The 19,027-nt window shown below is 42.0% G+C and overlaps 1 protein-coding gene across 2 annotated transcripts in view; it reads right to left on the reverse strand.

The window, feature by feature from the left end:
• Positions 1-19,027, reverse strand: part of CACUL1 (CDK2 associated cullin domain 1) — a 62,734-nt gene that overhangs the window by 14,623 nt on the left and 29,084 nt on the right. The window contains exon 6 of one of the 2 annotated variants that reach the window (XM_077349902.1): positions 1,872-1,961. The exons of the other annotated variant lie outside the window; for it this stretch is intronic. Coding sequence (XP_077206017.1) covers positions 1,872-1,961 — 90 coding nt within the window. The remainder of the gene's footprint in view (positions 1-1,871; positions 1,962-19,027) is intronic. 2 annotated transcript variants of the gene reach the window in all.

Consider the following 19,027-nt stretch of genomic DNA (forward strand, 5'->3'; position numbering starts at 1 on the left):
AAGATTCCTCTCACATAAGAAGACCTGATAACCAGCCCCAATGGTTTCCTAGTTAGCAATGTTGAAACGTAAATGCTGCTGAAGAGAATAATTTTCGGCTCTCAGATTGGATCAGCTGAAATATGGATCTGGGAGGTGGATCTGAAAATATCAAATCCAAAGACGTGGAACTGAGAGCATTTTCTGGGGCCAACTTAGATGAGGGCTCCAAGGCTTTAAATTTCAATGCCCTATCCCCCCTAGCATTAGGGGTAGCACACTGGCAGGCCTTACATATGAAGTCAACTTGGATGAGGGATCCAAGGCTTTAAGGGCTTTGCCTTTTGATGCCCTATCCCGTCTAAATTTAGGGGTGAAGCATTCCCATGCCTTATACGTGAAGACACTGTTTTAAGGTATCAGTAACAGAGAATGCAAGTCTTTGCATGTGATTATTTTTCTTTTCCTTAGGTATAACTATATCAGCAAGAAAGAACTGATTTAGAAAGGCAACCACCTGATTTGCCAGATAATCATCAAATGGTAACTGCCAGTTTGTGTCTAAGATGAAGGGTCTATAATTATATGAATCTTTATACAAAGACTGAACTGGAATTTGAGGTATCTCCTACTCTGGATAAAGATCATGTACCCTAAAAGAACAGATTTTCAGGCTAGGGATGTTGCTTGACCCAGGTTCCTGTTGGATATACAGGTGGCAGTCATGGTTAGGGGCACTGGTCACCAGTTTTGGCAGGTGAGCAAAGTATGGCATTTCCTGAATAAGGAAGATCTTACCACCGTGGTGCATGCCCTAATCACATCTAATAGAGATTACTGCAATATGCTCTACATGAGGCTCCTTTGAAGAGTGTCCAAAATCTATAGTTAGTACAGAATACTGCAGCAAGAATGCTGTCATCTGAAACTAGAGAGGCACCGAACTGCAAAATGGTTTCTTGGTTGTGGGATTTCCCCTTGTTCGTCTTGACTACTGTCTTCCACCAGAGGGTAAAGACTTTTCTCATTCATCTTGTATGCCCATACTGACTCTTCATCTTGCTAATTTATTTTAATTGTTTGATGCCATAAGGACCTCAGTTGAACATAACAGTGGCATACTAATATTTTAAATAAATAAATACAAGTCCTCCACCCTATACTAGTAATTTTGATTAAAGTATAGATCCAATCTAGCTTACAGGATTTCAAATTCCATCACAGAAAACAAAAGCAATTTATTTTCTATTTTCACTATTTCACAATCAAGAGGTGATGAGATCATGCAATCAATTTTTATTCAACTTATTGCATTGAAACGTATTGCATTCAACAATGCATTAATACCTGCAACCAGGGAAAGTGAGATGGGACAGCTGAGCTTGGAGGCCTGAATATGTCAGCCACTGACTGCAAGGTGGTCTTAGGCTTCAATCTCACCTATAGCTCTTCAGTAATATAAAAAAGATGAAAGAAGATAGTTCTCACAGGGGAGTTTGTAAGGAAGACTGAGATCAGGATTATACAACCATGCACACTACATTTACAAGATGAAATCATACTCTGCCTAAAACCAGGGCAAGAAAGAACAATTCTGATGCAGCCAAACATTTTTTCTCATATACCATCAGAAATGACTGCGATCCTATCCAGCCATAATTCTTACTAAATGCCAACCAAGCCTAAACCAAAACAAATGCCCAGCAGTCTAATCTTAAAATCAGCTGCACCAACACTTGTCAAATGCACTTCAAAGAACAACAGAAATTCTGACAAGACTTGCAACAATCTACTGATATTTTACTGTACTATGCCCTGAAGAGGATCTGACATATACCAAAAATCAGATTTGCAATAGGAGGTTCCAGACTATTCAAGAAAGAACAAGTTACCTGGCCTAAGCATATATAATCCTTTCACAATGTTTGCCATAGTGGAAGGGCTTATCCAAAAAGGCGTGGACTGAGCTTCTACGAGTAAAGCTGAAATGAGAAGAGAAACCAATTTACAATTAAATTTAATGCCAATTATTGATTTGTTTAATACTTACTGCCTCACAGCATAGTTTACTTCATGCAAAATATTAATCTACTTGAAAACAACTCAATATGGATGCCACCTAGAGACTTTTAAACCTTCAGCTCATCTCTATGGAGAATTCTGCCTTCCCGAATTGTGTCTTAATGACACATCACACTTGGGATACTTTTCCAACCCAAAGCAGACATGTGATTTTCCACTTGTCTGCAATTTTTAACTAATTATTGTGTGCGGTTAGCATACTTGAATATTGTTCCCTGGTCAAAAGCACAGACCTAAGCAGTATAATGACAATCTAATTGCAATGCATTACAAGTCACTACTTGCTTCCTCTGCAGATTCATCAATACTACTTTCAGCCTTCTGTAATATTTAATGCAATATCTATTGTTGTTTGGGGCAAGGAGCCAAACCCACAGATTCTCATAGTGCCACTATAGCCACCCTTGTTTCTTTTCCATGGGAGCTCTTACTGGCTATCCATCAATAGAGAAAGGCTTCTACTGCCATGATTACAAGGAATTCCCTGGCAAACATATGCTGGGATGGATAAACATGCCACTCAGCTAGCTGGAGAACATCAGACAAATGAGCAAGTAGTTCCTTCAGGAAAGAAAGAAGATGGTGGGATTGTACAGGAAGGGATGGAAAAATGGCTTTCCACTGAAGAGAGTTTGAGCCCTGTGGCACCTTTAAGACCGGCAAAGTTTTGTTCAAGGTAGAAGCTTTTGGTTGCAAGGACCCTTCTTCGGCTACAGTGAAACATCCTGGATCTGAAGAAGTGTGTATGCACACAAAAGCTTATACCTTGAATAAAATTTTGTTCGTCTTAAAGGCATCGTTGGACTTGAACTTTGTTCTGCTGTTTCAGACAAACATGGCTACCCACCTAATCTATTTCTACTGAACAGGTCAAGAAAGACAGGTAATGAAAAGCTGTCAACTTGGCAAACTTCTTCCTAATTTCAAGCTAGTAATGAATCAGCAAAGGTCAGGAGAATCAGAAAACACATTTATTACCCCATAGATAGAATCCAGCACAGCCAGCACAGAATATCCATTTCTGGCGAGGAAGATGCAAGATAAACTCTTGTCAAGTTCCCTGGTGTACTGCTATGCGGGAGACACCCTGACCCAGCCTGTTGGATTAGGTTCAAGTTAGTGTTAGGTAAGTAATTTTTCCCACCAGTGCATGTTTCAGCACTCTTCCCGACTGGACAACTGGGAATGACAGCACCAAATGCTTAATTTATATATATGAACAAGGAAGTTTCAAAACCCATAAGATGGACACACAGACCAAAGAGCTACAGGAAATAAAACTGAACTGAGCAACGCACATCTATCCATGCTACTCTAAAAGGAAACAGGGATGCATAATAGTCCTATCTCTCTTATTGTTTTGCAAATTTAATACTACAGATCAGAAATCTGTATCATATAATTCAGTTTTATTCTATAACCGCGATGGGGAGAGTAATAACTGAATTGTCTTACGTTAATGAGAATAATTTTAAACTAACTGATTTTATGTAACTATTAACTAGTTAAATGTAATCTTTCGATTATGCCCTGTCTTGGATGACTTTTGAGGATTTACCTATGTGCTCAGATATACCCAAGAAAAAAATAAACTTTTCTTATTAATATGACTCAATCATTGTTTTAAAAAAACATATGGTCTTAATTCTATCTTGTAAAAGAAGGAAATGCTAAAGTCAGTGTGTTTATTAGCCAGCTATTAATTTTCTTACTTCTTCGTGCTTTTCCCTTTGGAGTATTTTTGAGCTAATCATGAGCAGTGTTGGCATCCTCACAACAGCCAGTTTTGAGGTAATTTATTTATTATTATTATTAATATTTATATTTATTCCCTGCCACTCCCGAAACCAGCTCGTGGCGGGTTACACAGTCTTTAAAAAAACCATTAAAACCCCAATTAAAAGACATAAAATCCCAACATGGCAGAAAACCCCACTCCTAACCCCCTATTAGAGGGGGGGAGGGGAAGGAGGTAAGATGCAAACTCATACCTGGTAGGAGGCATAGATTTACCTCACCAACCCCAGCCTCAACCATAGACCTGGCGGAAGACTTTCGTTTTACAGCCCCTGCGGAATGCCATAAGCTCCTGCAGGGCCTGTAGCTCACCCGGGAGCTTATTCCACCAGGTTGGGGCCAGGACTAAAAAGGCCCTGGCCCTGGTTGAAACTAGGCGAACTTCCCTGGGGCTGGGAACAACCAATAAATTTTCACCTGCAGAGCGTAAAGCCCTGCAGGAGGCATAGCTGTCAACACCGCATGTGTCCCTATGGCCCCCACAGGGCTCTTTGCTCTGCAGGTACCAATATATAACAGTTCCCTGGCCCCAGAGAAATATGCTTAGTCTCAACCCAGGCCAGGGCTTTTTCAGCCCAGGCCCTAACATGGTGGTATGAGCTCCCAGGAGAGCTGAGGGCCCTGACAGAGCTATCAGCATTCCACAGGGCCTGTAAGACAGAGTTCTTCTGCCAGATTTTGGGTTGAAGCCGGGTTCTTAAGATCACTGGGTCGCCCTCAGGCTCCACTAGGTCATCAAGCGGACCCCCAGGTGGTTGTTTGTACAGGGAAGAAGGGAATTTTTGATATCTTGATGTTTTATTAGAGTGTTGATTTTAGGGGAGGGGTTTTTATATTGGGGGTAGGACTTCTTGTAACCCGCCTTGAGCTTCGGAGTAAGGCAGGCTATAAATTTTTTAAAGTAAATTGCTTGACTACTAACTCTATCAGAATATATAATGTCACAGTAGAGATGCCACATGTTATCCGATTACTCCAATTACTATTTTCCACACGAGCAAAACAAACAAAAAAAGCTATTATCACACCGAGTGACAAAAATTTCTTCTTGTGACTAAGGATGGAGTTTAGAGAGTTTCTGCAAAAGAATGATGTAAGACTGTAAGACCAAGTACAAAGTGTAGAGCCAAGGCTATGTCTCTGGAATACAGAGAAAGGACAGGCCAAACACTGGTATATTCAGAGCAAGACCATCCACAGATGCCAAAAAAGGACTCAACTGACAATGTTTGGCTTTATGAAGAATGGCATTTCATTCACCCCCAAAGTAAGAAGAATTTCTTGACCTTCTTATACAAATAAACAGCAATATTCAAGGGGGGTATTTCTCCTCTGGCAACCCAGTTAAGACCCCAAGAGTTGTATCCTTCACCAGGCCACTTTTTATTTGGGGGGAAAATACTGGCAAATCAAATTTATACACCCCCCTCTCATGCAGAATTGGTACTAAGATGAGACTCTGCTCGTCACTATGCTATTAACATTCAGATTTTCCTGCTCCTCTACTCTAGTCAAGACTTTATTAATTGATTAACATTCAGATTAGATTGACTTTGCAATTTCTTTGGGATGGTTGACTAAACTGCCTTACAATCTTCCCTCAGTATGTACTGAGGCAATCTGCTCATCACTTTAAAGAGGCTTATTTGTGTTCTTTCTCCTGCCCTTTCTGTGATGGGGAAATTCAGACATATTCACCCAGCTGCTAAAAGAACTTGGCTTCACTACCTTCTGTAGAATGGCCCCCTGCCAATACTTTATTGCCTACCCTGGGAGCTCTCTGCTTTTCTTTATGTACCTGCTCAGGAAGGTTCTAGCCAATCAACAGTTGACATTTGTTAAACCTGGTTGGCCCCAGGTTTAATCTCCTGCATCTTCAGTAAAAAGTACCAAGTCATGAACACATGTTGTGAAAAAAACTTGACTGAAGAGCCATTTTCCATTTGAGCAGAGAATACTGACCTTGATGGACCAATGGTCCGATTCAATGTAAGGCAACTTCATGCACTTAAATCTCAACATCAATTCCAAGGCTAACTGACTAAATACTATTTTATAACCATGTTTTTGTTAGAATGTGTGCTCCCATAAAATGTAACATAAACAAAGATAGCCACCTTCTGAAATTTTATTTCAAACTATTATTTTTTTCTTGACAGCTTGCTTCTCTATGCTCCCAAGTCCAGAAAAATCAAGGCCCAGGTAAAATTGGAAAAGCAGGAGGTAAGGACAGGACTCCCTCTAACTCCCAGAATCCTCTCCCTATGATAAATGAAATGTTTCTGGGATTTTAAAAATATCATTTGGTCCCTTTTAGAGTCTTAGAATTCCTTCTAACAACCATCTAAGACAACAAATGGAGGACCTGTACAGACTTACAGGGCATGGTGTCTTGTTCTCCCTCTCTCATAGAAAAGTGATTTGAACTTGGGTCTCAGAGAGTCCAATCTGAAACTTTACTGCTACACCACACTGGTTTGGAAGGTTGGTGCTGTTGAACAGTAGCCTGTAGCCAGGTAAGTCATGGAAGTCTTCCCTCAAAGGTCAAAACAGCTCTGAACGGGCCCTACTACTTTCCGCTGCTTCTTAGTAACAGAAACCAAGGCCTGAAAGCTTGCAATATTGCTATAGATGTGCAGCAATGGCCACTGACAGCATTTTTGTCCTAAAAGCTATAGCCACTATTTCTATTATTTGGTGAATTAACACTTAAAAAAAATTCTACAAACCTGGAACTTTTTTAGGTATGTGAAAGATCTGTGTTATCAGTTCATGATGCCAGGCTCTAAATTTACATATCCACAGATTTGACCATATATTGATATGGTATGATATGCAATATTATAAGGCAACATAAAATGCATGGGATTCAATGCCTCTCTGAAAGAACTTGAAAGGCCATGGAAAACTCTTGTTAATTTGTAGGCTTCAAATATATTTATTTTTATGAGTTCTTTAAAAGTCCAGATAATAACAAATTCCATTTACTAAAAGATTCAAGATTTCCACCGCCAGTTACATTTCCCCCATCCTATTTTCTCACAGCTGGAGGTAAACCCCTAAGACATGTTTTTTCCCCATACAGTCCAGCAGTTTACTGTTCCATCTTCAATACTGGGAATATTTGAAATTGTTTGGTTAAAGGTTTTAAATATTTAAATTTCATGAATATACTGCAGTACAATTTGTGATGATGAATGTGCATAACTGGTTGGATCCAAACTAAGTTTTTTGTTAACAGAAGGCAATCTAACAACAGAACAGAACTTCTCTGCCTCCCCTGACCCACTGCAGCATGGTCAAGCCCATGAAATGCTGCTCCTGGAAGACAGGACCATTCTGTGGTGCTCACTTGGCTTCCATAGAAGACAAAGAAGTTCCATTCTGTTGTTGGAAGTGCCTTCCTTGAACTGAAACCAATCTTTGGAGCCAACCCAATGCATGTTATGTTCTTGAAGTAGGTTTTAGATGTGATTAGAAAGTAAGTAATGCATATTTCAATTTCCCCAAATGTCTACTTCTACTCCATCTCAAGAAACAATGCAGGATGCAGAGGAGGAGAAACCAGGCACATTTTGTCCCCATACCTTCACAGTTTGTGGACATTTCACATCTCTTTCCAATGCAGAGAGATGCCAAACAGTTACGTTGATTAGAATTGACCTGGAGTGGCTGTGTCTAGGACTATTAAAACTAGTGTTTTAATTATTATAAAATGTTATATCTTCAGAGCCAGCTAGGTGTAGTGGTTAGAAGCACAGACTTCTAATCTGGCAAGCCGGGTTTGATTCTGCGCTCCCCCACATGCAGCCAGCTGGGTGACCTTGGGCTCGCGGCAGTGCTGATAAAACTGTTCTAACTGAGCAGTGATATCAGGGCTCTCTCAGTCTCAGCTCCCTCACAGGGTGTCTGATGTGGGGGAAGGAAAGGGAAGGCGACTGTAAGCCGCCTTGAGACTCTCTTCAGGAAGAGAAAAGTGGTATATAAGAACCAACTCTTCATTCTTGAAATGAGAAGTAAATGGCCATAATGAGTGTTGGGCCCTGCATACCTAAAGGACTGATCTCTCCTAGTCTGCTCTCATAAGGATTTAAAGATCATCAAATGCTAATACGTTGGTGGTCCCTAGACTGCAAGAGGTGCGTCTGGCCTCAGCAAGAGCCCCAACCTGTAGGAACAAGCTGCCAGCTGAGACTCTGGGCCAGAGACTACTAAGTTCTGCAGGTCCTACAAAGCAGCCTTCTTCCACCAGGCATTTGGTTGAGGCCAGAACACATCCTTATCCATTGTTCCTCTTAATATTTGTGAAACAGCCTGGGGGAGTGGAACGTATCCGGGGTGTCCAAGTTGGAATAGGGTCAATTAGGGTGCAGCCAGCAAAGCTGCCTGCACGCTGATTGGCCCTGCCCCTACAGCTCCTCCCCCCTTCCCTGGACGCTAGCCACTTTGCTCTGAGACACCTAAGAAAGAGACACAGAGAGCCCTGACAAACTGCAAACAACCTGATAACCTACTATGGCTCCTGCTGTGAGGGAGAGAGAGAGACAAACTGCAAACAGGCCTTGATTCCCTGATTACCTCCTATGGCTCCTGCTGTGTGTGTGTGTGTGTGTGTGTGTGTGTGTGTGTGTGTGTGTGTGTGAGAGAGAGAGAGAGAGAGAGAGATCTGCGCCTGCCGGTATCCCCTGGGTCCTAGCGCCCATTGTATTCCTGGTTGTAATGGGCTTTCTTGCTAGTATATAGTCAATAAAACCTAAGGACCTCCCTCCATTCACTTCCAGGTCATTCCTACTGTTCACACATCATGGGAAGAAGCGGATTGAGCAGTGAATAGAAATGGAGATTTGAAAGTTTTAATATTATTTTAATTGTGATTTTATAATGGATTGTATTTAACATATATGTTGTGAACTGCCCTAAGCCCACTTGTGAGGAGGAGAGGCCTCGAATACTAATTAAATAAACAAATATTAAGTTTTCTCATAGGTTTCCCAGCACCGAAAAGCAAATTGGAACGGAGGAGAAAGAAGCAAGGTGTTCTGTGAATCACTGCATGTGGCCTTTTGGATGACAGCCTAAGAGTTTTCAAGATCTTTATATCTATCCTTTCAGTGTTTCTCAGAGTCATTTAGGATTACAGCATATGACAGCTTCACAATAATATACAGAAAGGGAGACATTAATATTTTCATTTTGCAGAAGAGGTAAGCAATTCATGCAGGCTGCATAAACAAATTTTCAGCATAATAAGAGATGAGTTTGCTTTCACTGGTCAGTTGCAGTAATGCGACATTAACAATAATAACTCTAGTCTTAGCACAGGCTTTGCTAAACCATCAACCACCTTCGGCAGACAGCCATTGAGGTTCCATCTGCATTCTACTTATGGCATACTATGAAGACATAGCTCAGTCTTTTATATGGGTTGGGTTTGGATCTACCCAGTGGTCATAAGGCCAGACTAGAATGCCAGAAATGTGGCTCATTGATGTTGTTGGGTCAGTCACTCTCAACATAACTACAGCACAAGGATGTTGAGAGAATCAGATGGAAAGAAGAACCCATGAATTCTATGGAGGAAGATTGGAATAAAACTGTAACGAACAGATCTTAAAAGTTACTGTGTTAGAATCATAGAATAATAGAGTTGGAAGGGACCTCATGGGTCATCTAGTCCAACCCCCTGCACTATGCAGGACACTCACATCCCAATCGATCATCTACTGTAACCTGCCACCCCCTTAAGCCTTCACAGAATCAGCCTCTCTGTCAGATGGCTATCCAGCCTCTGTTTAAAAATTTCCAAAGATGGAGAACCCACCACCTCCCAAGGAAGCCTGTTCCACTGAGAAACCATTCTAACTGTCAGGAACTTCTTCTGTATGTTTAGATGGAATTTATTTTGAATTAATTTCATCCCATTCATTCTGGTCTGTCCCTCTGGGGCAAGAGAGAACAATTGTGCTCCATCCTCCATATGGCACCCTTTTAAATACTTGAATATGGTTATCAGATTCCCCTCTCAATCGTCTCCTCTCTAAGCTAAACAGGCCAAGCTCCCCCAACCTTTCTTCATACGTCTTGGTCTCCAAACCCCTCACCATCTCTGTTGCCCTCCTCTGGACACATTCCAGTTTGTGTTAATAAGAATCTTTCAAACAGTTCCTATTTCAGCTATGGCACAGCAGGAACTTAAACTGTCAACAGTTTTTCTGGATGTTAGTATTTTAATCTTTTAAAATCAAATTTAGATAACATGGGTATATTAAAATAACACCTTGAAAATGATGTTTGTAATGTTTACGATATAAAATCAGATGAGTTGAAAGTTAAGACCAAGTCAAGCCAGTAGTGTCTTGGACGCCTAGGGACCCGTTCAGAGGTGGTGGCAGACTACCAGCCAAGGAGGATAGACTATCTGTCTTCTTGGGTTTTGTAACTGTTTTGTCTTCTCGTGTGCCACCCTGTTCTCTAAAGTCTGTGGACTTGGCTTTGGGGAACTGGGGTGTGACCACACACTCCTGCAATGACTCTTCATCACTCTCAACAGATAACGTGTTCAGCCAAGAGGCTCACTCTTCTTTTAGCTTGGAGCTCTGCTCATATCCTCCTCTTGCGTATCTCTAATGGTGCAGGTAATCGCAGAGGTCTGGAAACAGACAACTGGCTTTTACCTGCTGAACTAGAGCTTGGGAGGTAGAGGTTATTCTGCACCAGCTTTTGACTAAGATCTGGCATATTTGCACCTCCTCCTCCTGTTGTTCGACATCTGCTGCTTCTGTGCTGGCCACACTGGGCCCTTCCACACTTGGTCCTTATCCTTGCTAAGTCCTGGCTGAAGCATGACATAGAGCTTTATAAAGAAAACCAGTAGTTTTAATTATCTGCAGCCTTTAGTTTCTGTCTTTTTCAATACTTTATTTGAATACCAGTTCTGTAGCTCAACTATATAATGGCAGAGAAAACTATAACCTCTTAATGCAAGCAAATCATAACAATGTAGTCCAGCATACTTTCATGATTTTGTACATATATCAAAATGTTCAGTATGGTACCCTAGGCTAAAGCCTAATAGATGCTTCTCCCGCTATCCTAATGATTTAGTCAAAGCGACAATAAAAAAGGCCTTTACTTGGGCCTGTTTCCAAACCTTTCCATTGGCTAACTTATATGGGAGATTGAACAGTCTCCCACTAGATAAACGTTTATGCCATATGAATCAGGTAGAAGTCCCCAAACATTATCTGCTATACTGTCCACTTTATGATTCTATTCGACCTTATCCGAATCAAATACTGTTTTGCATTTCTGGTTCAGATGAAGACCGAAGTAAGTTGCTTTTGGTGGATGTATTTCCAACAGTTACACTGGAGGTAGCCACGTTTATACTACTATCCATGTCCATCAGGAAGAGATCTTTCTCTGATCCAATCTTGATATACTGTATATCTGTACAACTATATGCTATTTTTTTTTTTTTAACTTTTGTGGTAAGCTTTAATATTTTTAGCCTGAATTTATTTCAATTATTGCCTGTTACTATACTTGTTGTAATTGTTTATTTTTGCTTATTATGGTTGTTATGGTATAAAGCTGCAAAAATTAACTTATTTATTTAACTAGCTTCAAAGCCCGTTCCTAACAATGGGCCTTGAAAGGGTCCCCTCACCTGGACCCCAGCCAGGCAGCTTAAGGTGGCTTTGGGCAGCAGCTCACAGCCAGATCAAGTGGGGTGGGTGGGGGCTGGGCAGTTCGTTAGCAGGGCTGGGACAGAGCTCCTCAGCAGTCCTTAATGAGCAATCAGCAGGCCGGGAGGTCCTTGTCAGCAGGTCCAGCCTAGTAGACCAAGAGGCCCTTGTTAGGAGGCCCTCCACCACGATCCTTTGCCCAGGGCCTCTCCCATTACCTGCTGCTGGCTCCAGACACTGAGGCGTCTGAGAGCAAAGAGGCTAGAGTCTAGGGACAGAGGGCGGGAGCTGCAGGGGCAGGGCCAATCAGGGCAAAGCTGGCTGCACCCTGATTGGCCCTATTCCAACTTGGACAGCCGGACACGTCCCACCCCCTAAGCTGTTTCATAAATATATAGAGGAACAACAATGGATAAAAATTACCAGCATACTTTCCCCATTGTAGCTAATCATAGCTGCTCAGAAGGCCACAAGCAGGGAGTATTCAGGGGTACACTGTCTCTGAATCAAACAGGTTAATTCAGGTCTGATAGCTAATAGCTGGTCACTAAACTAACTTCCCATGATTTTTTCTAAGCCCTTATAAAACCACCAAAGTAAATAGTACTGACCATATTTTATGTTAGTGAGTTCCATAAGCTAGTTATGTACTGTATAAAGCCATTTGTTCTCTCTGTTTTCACTGGTGATCTCAAATTCTAATGATAGCAGAAAAAGTTCTCTAGCCATTTTTCTACATTATGTATATGTAAATCAACCATTAACATTCTTTACCTAAAAGTAAGGCCCAATCCTGAAACAACTTAGTACTACCATTCAAGTTACAATTGTACAGAATAAGTACATAAATGGAACTTTGTCTTGATAGTAACCTTTAAATTACTAAAAAAAAAAATGCTGCAAATTCACATTGGAAGCTTGAGTGTACCCCTTACAAAAACTGTCTGGAGGCTGTGGCAGGATGCCTCTGATTGATGTGCCTGAGGCTCAACCCCTCAAAGCCGTATGAGAGGGTGGTATAAAAATCTAATAAATACAGACCGGTATCCCCATACGTATGGCCCCATACCTGTGGCCAGTATTATATAAGGTTTAAATTCTTGATACCTATAAAATTGATAAAAATATTGAAGACTCAGAGGACTTGTCACTGATGAAATAATCTCACTGAAAACAGATATTACACCTGGATTCCATTTTGACAGAAGTCCTACAGAATAAACAGATAAGAAAAACTACAAAAAGGACACTTTTCTTTCTTTGATGAATATATTTATTGTATTGCCATTGGATACTTTTCTCTGTTTGGTTTAATTATTAGACCGTCCTTTTTATACTCTTGTATGACTGGGAAAGAAGGGGCCAGTGGAGGAAGCACATCTTCCCTGTCTTGCTGGAGTGCCTTCCTGTTGATGGAGGCACAGGTCACAAATGTAGTGCACCAGGCATTCTACCATATTTGGCAGGCAAAAGTACTAGCAGCCTACTCTGGATGAAAAACATCAGAAGAACTAGCCACAAAGATCCATGCAATGGTCACCTCCAGATTGTTGTTATGTGCGAAGTCGTGTCCGACCAATCACGACCCCATGGACAATGATCCTCCAGGCCTTCCTGTCCTCTACCATTCCCTGGAGTCCATTTAAGTTTGCACCTACTGCTTCAGTGACTCCATCCAGCCACCTCATTCTCTGTCGTCCCCTTCTTCTTTTGCCCTCGATTGCTCCCAGCATTAGGCTCTTCTCCAGGGAGTCCTTCCTTCTCATGAGGTGGCCAAAATATTTGAGTTTCATCTTCAGGATCTGGCCTTCTAAAGAGCAGTCAGGGCTGATCTCCTCTAGGACTGACCGGTTTGTTCGCCTTGCAGTCCAAGGGACTCGCAAGAGTCTTCTCCAGCACCAGAGTTCAAAAGCCTCAATTCTTTGACGCTCGGCCTTCCTTATGGTCCAACTTTCGCAGCCATACATTGCAACTGGGAAGACCATAGCCTTGACTAAACGCACTTTTGTTGGCAGGGTGATGTCTCTGCTTTTTAGGATGCTGTCTAGATTTGCCATAGCTTTCCTCCCCAGGAGCAAGCGTCTTTTAATTTCTTTGCTGCAGTCCCCATCTGCAGTGATCCTGGAGCCCAGGAAAATAAAATCTATCACTATCTCCATTTCTTCCCCTTCTATTTGCCAGGAATTGAGAGGGCCGGATGCCATGATCTTTGTTTTCTTGATGTTGAGTTTCAAGCCAACTTTTGCACTCTCCTCCTTCACCTGCATCAACAGGCTCTTTAGTTCCTCTTCACTTTCTGCCATTAGAGTGGTATCATCTGCATATCTGAGGTTGTTGATATTTCTCCCTGCAACCTTGATCCCAATTTGTGACTCCTCTAATCCCGCATTTCTCATGATGTGCTCTGCATACAAGTTAAATAGGCAAGGCGACAGTATACAGCCTTGCCGAACTCCTTTCTCAATTTTGAACCAGTCAGTGATTCCATGTTCAGTTCTCACTGTTGCTTCTTGACCTGCATATAAATTTCTCAAGAGACAAATAAGATGCTCTGGTATTCCCATCTCTTTAAGAACTTGCCACAATTTGTTGTGTTCCACACAATCAAAGGCTTTAGCATAGTCAATGAAGCAGAAGTAGACGTTCTTCTGGTACTCCCTAGCTTTCTCCATGATCCAGCGTATGTTGGCAATTTGATCTCTAGTTCCTCTGCCTCTTCGAAATCCTGCCTGTACTTCTGGAAGTTCTCGGTCCACATATTGCTGGAGCCTAGCTTGTAAGATTTTGAGCATAATTTTGCTAGCATGAGAAATTAGTGCAATGGTGCGGTAGTTTGAACATTCTTTGGCATTGCCCTTCTTTGGAATTGGAATGTAAACTGACCTTTTCCAATCCTGTGGCCATTGTTGAGTCTTCCAAATTTGCTGGCATATTGAGTGTAGCACTTTTACTGCATCGTCCTTTAAGATTTTGAATAGTTCAACTGGAATGCTGTCACCACCACTAGCTTTATTGTTGCTCAGACTTCCTAAGGCCCATTTGACTTCACATTCCAGGATGTCTGGCTCCAGGTCAGTCACTACCCCATTGTGGTCATCAGGGATGTTAAGCTCGCTCTTGTATAGTTCTTCTGTATAATTTTGCCACCTTTGTTTAATCTCTTCTGCTTCTGTGAGATCCCTACCATTTTGGTCCCTTATCATACCCATCTTTGCATGAAACGTTCTCTTCATATCTCCAATTTTCTTGAAAAGATCTCTGGTCCTCCCAATTCTATTGTTTTCTTCTATTTGTTTGCACTGTTCATTTAAGAAGGCATTCTTATCTCTTCTAGCTTTTCTCTGGAATTCTGCATTCAGTTGGGTGTATCTTTCTCTTTCTCCCTTGCCTTTCACTTCCCTTCTCTCCTTAGCTATTTGTAAAGCTTCCTCAGACAGCCATTTTGATTTCTTGCATTTCTTTTTCTTTGGGATGGTTTTAGTTGCTACCTCTTGTACAATGTTGCGAACCTCCATCCATAGTTCTTCAGGCACTCTGTCTATCAGATCTAATTCCTTAAATCTATTTGTCACCTCCACTGTGTATTCGTCGGGGATATGATTTAGTTCATACCTGAGTGGCCTAGTGCTTTTCCCTACTTTCTTCAATTTAAGCCCAAATTTTGCAACAAGAAGCTCATGATCTGAACCACAGTCAGCTCCTGGTCTTGTTTTTATTGACTGCATAGAACTTTTCCATCTTTGGCTGCAGAGCACATAGTCAATCTGATTTCTGTGTTGACCGTCTGGTGATGTCCATGTGTAGAGTCGTCTCTTGGGTTGCTGGAAAAGAGTGTTTGCTATGACCATTGTATTCTCTTGACAAAATTCTACCAGCCTGTGCCCTGCTTCATTTTGTACTCCAAGGCCAAACTTGCCTGTTATCCCGGTTATCTTTTGGCTTCCTACTTTAGCATTCCAATCCCCCATGATGATAAGCACATCATTTTTGGGCGTTGCTTCTAGAAGGTGTTGTAGGGCTTCATAGAACTGATCAACTTCATCCTCTTCAGCAGCAGTGGTTGGGGCGTAGACCTGGATCACTGTGATGTTGAATGGTTTGCCTTGGATTCGAACTGAGATCATTCTGTCATTTTGGGGATTGTATCCCAAGACTGCTTTTCCTACTCGCTTATTGATTATGAAGGCTACTCCATTTCTTCTGCGAGATTCTTGTCCACAGTAGTATACCTGATGGTCATCTGAATTAAATTCACCCATTCCTGTCCATTTTAGTTCACTGATTCCTAAAATGTCGATGTTCAGTCTTGTCATTTCTTGTTTAACCACGTCCAGCTTGCCTTGATTCATGGATCTGACGTTCCAGGTTCCTATGGAATAAAAGTCTTTACAGCATCGGACTGTCTTTTCGCCACCAGTTACTTCCACAACTGAGCGTCCTTTCGGCTTTGGCCCAGCCGCTTCATTCATTCTGGCGCTACTCGTACTAGCCGTCTGCTCATCCCCAGTAGCATATTGGACACCTTCCGACCTGAGGGGCTCATCTTCCAGCGTCATATCGTTATGCCTATTGGAACTGTCCATAGAGTTTTCATGGCAAAGATACTGGAGTGGTTTGCCATTTCCTTCTCCAGTGGATCACCTTTTGTCAGAGCTCTCAGCTATGACCTGTCCGTCTTGGGTGGCCCTGCACGGCATAGCTCATAGCTTCACTGAACTACGCAAGCCCCCTTGCCACAACAAGGCAGCGATCCTTGAAGGGGGACCTCCAGATTAGATTATTGTAATATGGTACTCTTCCACCAGGCTTATGGTTGAGGCCATGGCTGTCTGGGAATGATACAAGCCTCTTCCCCCTCCCCCCCCCCCAGTATGGTTAGCCCAGTGGAGGGAATTTAAAAGAGTGTGGGGGGTGGAGTATGGGTGTTATCTACATTGTTATTTATTGTAAACCACCCAAAACACACTTGCAGGAAAGAGCCATATAGAAATTGAACAAATAAATAAGGTGCTAAAACTAATCTGTAATGGTTTGATCTTTTTTTTTTACTTTATGGCATGTCTTTTTTAGTTCTTCCTGCAAATTAGCATATGTTCATGGCACAGCAGAAACCAGTTTCCTTCCCTGGGAGATGATTAACATTTATATGAAAACACATTATAAAGACTACCTGGTGAGGAAAATAGCACTTTTCACATATTAGGTAAAAAGCTACCATGCTACCAAAGCTAGCTCTAGCTTGGTTCTCAAATGTTAATTTTCAAATATATATTTTTAAGTCAGAGAAAACTGAGCCCCCCCCCTCCCCCGAATGTCAAATTAGCTCACCAACATCCTATTTTGTTGTATGCTTCCAGGCAAATGTGTAGTAGATGCAACTTTACAACTAGAAAATCATTGTGAACACTGGTAATACAGCTTAATGGAAATGTCAAGCGAATAGGATTTCCAATATGCAATCCAATTAAAAAGCAAATCATTTCAACAAATTCATCATCCCCAATTTCTCATTTTACCAGAGAGCTTGCTGTAAGGTTGCCCATACCAACATGGGTATCATAAGAGGATTCAGGGCACTGGAATCAAAACCTACATCAAAGAAGAACAGGAGTTGTGGCAAGACCAAGTTTTACTGCTAAAGAAGCATTTCTATATCTGTTGTTATTGTGTATCATCCACAGTGTTTTTTTACAAAAACGACAGATTGAGAAGTGTATTTTGACCTATGAAATATTAGATATGTTTTGTTCTACATGTCTTTAAATCCTCCCCCTTATATCCTAGGCCTCACCAGGATCTTCACCACCAGCTGAGTGGTTTCTTGGCCTTGGACACCAAACAGTCAGAGGGTACTCTTAATGGTTCTAGAACTCCCATCCTACAAAAAGTAGGGTAAGTTTGGAAATCAGTTTCTACTCCAGGAACTCTCGTGCCCCACCTAGAGACTGGCAACTCTACTAAGAAGGGCTTTCAAGGTCAGAATAGGTATTCAGTAATGAGAGAGGGGGCTCTGCAATGTATACACCCCCAAGTTTTAATTTAAAATTCTATAAATATTTGCTAAGAGAAAAAAGCTAAAATATTTTTTTGATTGATTGATTGATTTTATTGATTTATTACATTTGTATACCACCCTCATCTGAGGTTCAAGGCAGTTAACATGAAACACAGACCAACAATACATCAAACTCAGTTATTACATCAGACAGAAATAACAATAATGATAATAGTAATAACAAAGAGAACAATATTTTAACAGAATAACAATCAAATAAACCAATTGTTGGTCAATTCATGAGTATGGATCCATGGGAGGGAGGTTCAGGAGCCCAGCAAGTGTTGTGGGTTCTGGCTGACCTCAGCCAAATGCCAGGAGGAAGAGCTCCCTTTTGGAGGCCCTGCAGAATTCTTTTAGTTCCGTTTGGGCCCTGCTCTGGGAGCTTGTTACACCAGGTGGGGGCCATGACAGAGAAGACTCTGGCCCTGGTTAAAGTCAAGCGGGCTTCCTTGGGGCCAGGGATCACTATCCAGTTGGAGGTGGCAGAGTGCAAAACTCTTTGAGGGGTGTAGGCAGAGAGGTGGTCCCTCAGGTACACTGGGCCCACACTACGTATGGCCTTGAAGGTGATTACCAGAAACATAAGCCTGATCCAGAAATTAACTGGTAGCTACTGCAGTTGTTGGAGGATGAGCCGGATGTGGGACCTCCATAGTGTTCCTGTGAGGACCCTGGCCGCTGCGTTCTGGACCAGCTGTAGTTCCAGATCAAGGTTAACGGTAGGCCTGCATAGAGTGAATTGCAGGAATTCAGTCTAGAGGTGATCATATCATGATTCACTGTGGCTAGGTGCTCCAGGGCAAAGTATGATGCTAGTAGTTTGGCTTGGCAAGGATGATAGAATGCCAGCCACGCTACTTTTGTAGGGAAGGAGAGGGAACCATCCAGGATCACACACAAGTTCCTGAAGGAGTGAGCTACTATTTGAAGGATTAAGTTTCAGACTGCACTTGAGCCACTTCATTACTGTTTCTAGGCAGCTGGCTAATGCTTCTGGGGAAGAGTCAGGGCAGTCATCCATCAGGAGGAAGAACTGGGTGTCACCTGCATATTGATGACATTCCAGGATGAACTTCCATACCAGTTGGGCAAGAGGGTGCATGTATATGTTAAATAGAATTGGCAAGAGGACTGCTTCTTGCAGGACTCCGCATGTAAGCTGGCAGAGGCTTGATCTCTCTCATATTGCTACCCACTGTCTATAACCCTGGAGAAAGGAGATCAACCATTGACGGGCTGTCCCCCATATTCCAGCATAGGCAAGGTGGTGAGCTAAAAGCTTAGAGTTGACTGTGTCGAATGCTGCTGAGAGATCTAGTAGTACTAGCAGTGCTGATCTGCCTCGGTCCAACTGGCAATGGAGGTTGTCCATCAGGGTGGAGGATGGGCCGGATGTGGGATCGGATGTTTTTAGCAGTTACTA

The sequence above is a fragment of the Paroedura picta genome, chromosome 8 (genome assembly GCF_049243985.1).
Source record: "Paroedura picta isolate Pp20150507F chromosome 8, Ppicta_v3.0, whole genome shotgun sequence".
NCBI lineage: Eukaryota > Metazoa > Chordata > Lepidosauria > Squamata > Gekkonidae > Paroedura > Paroedura picta.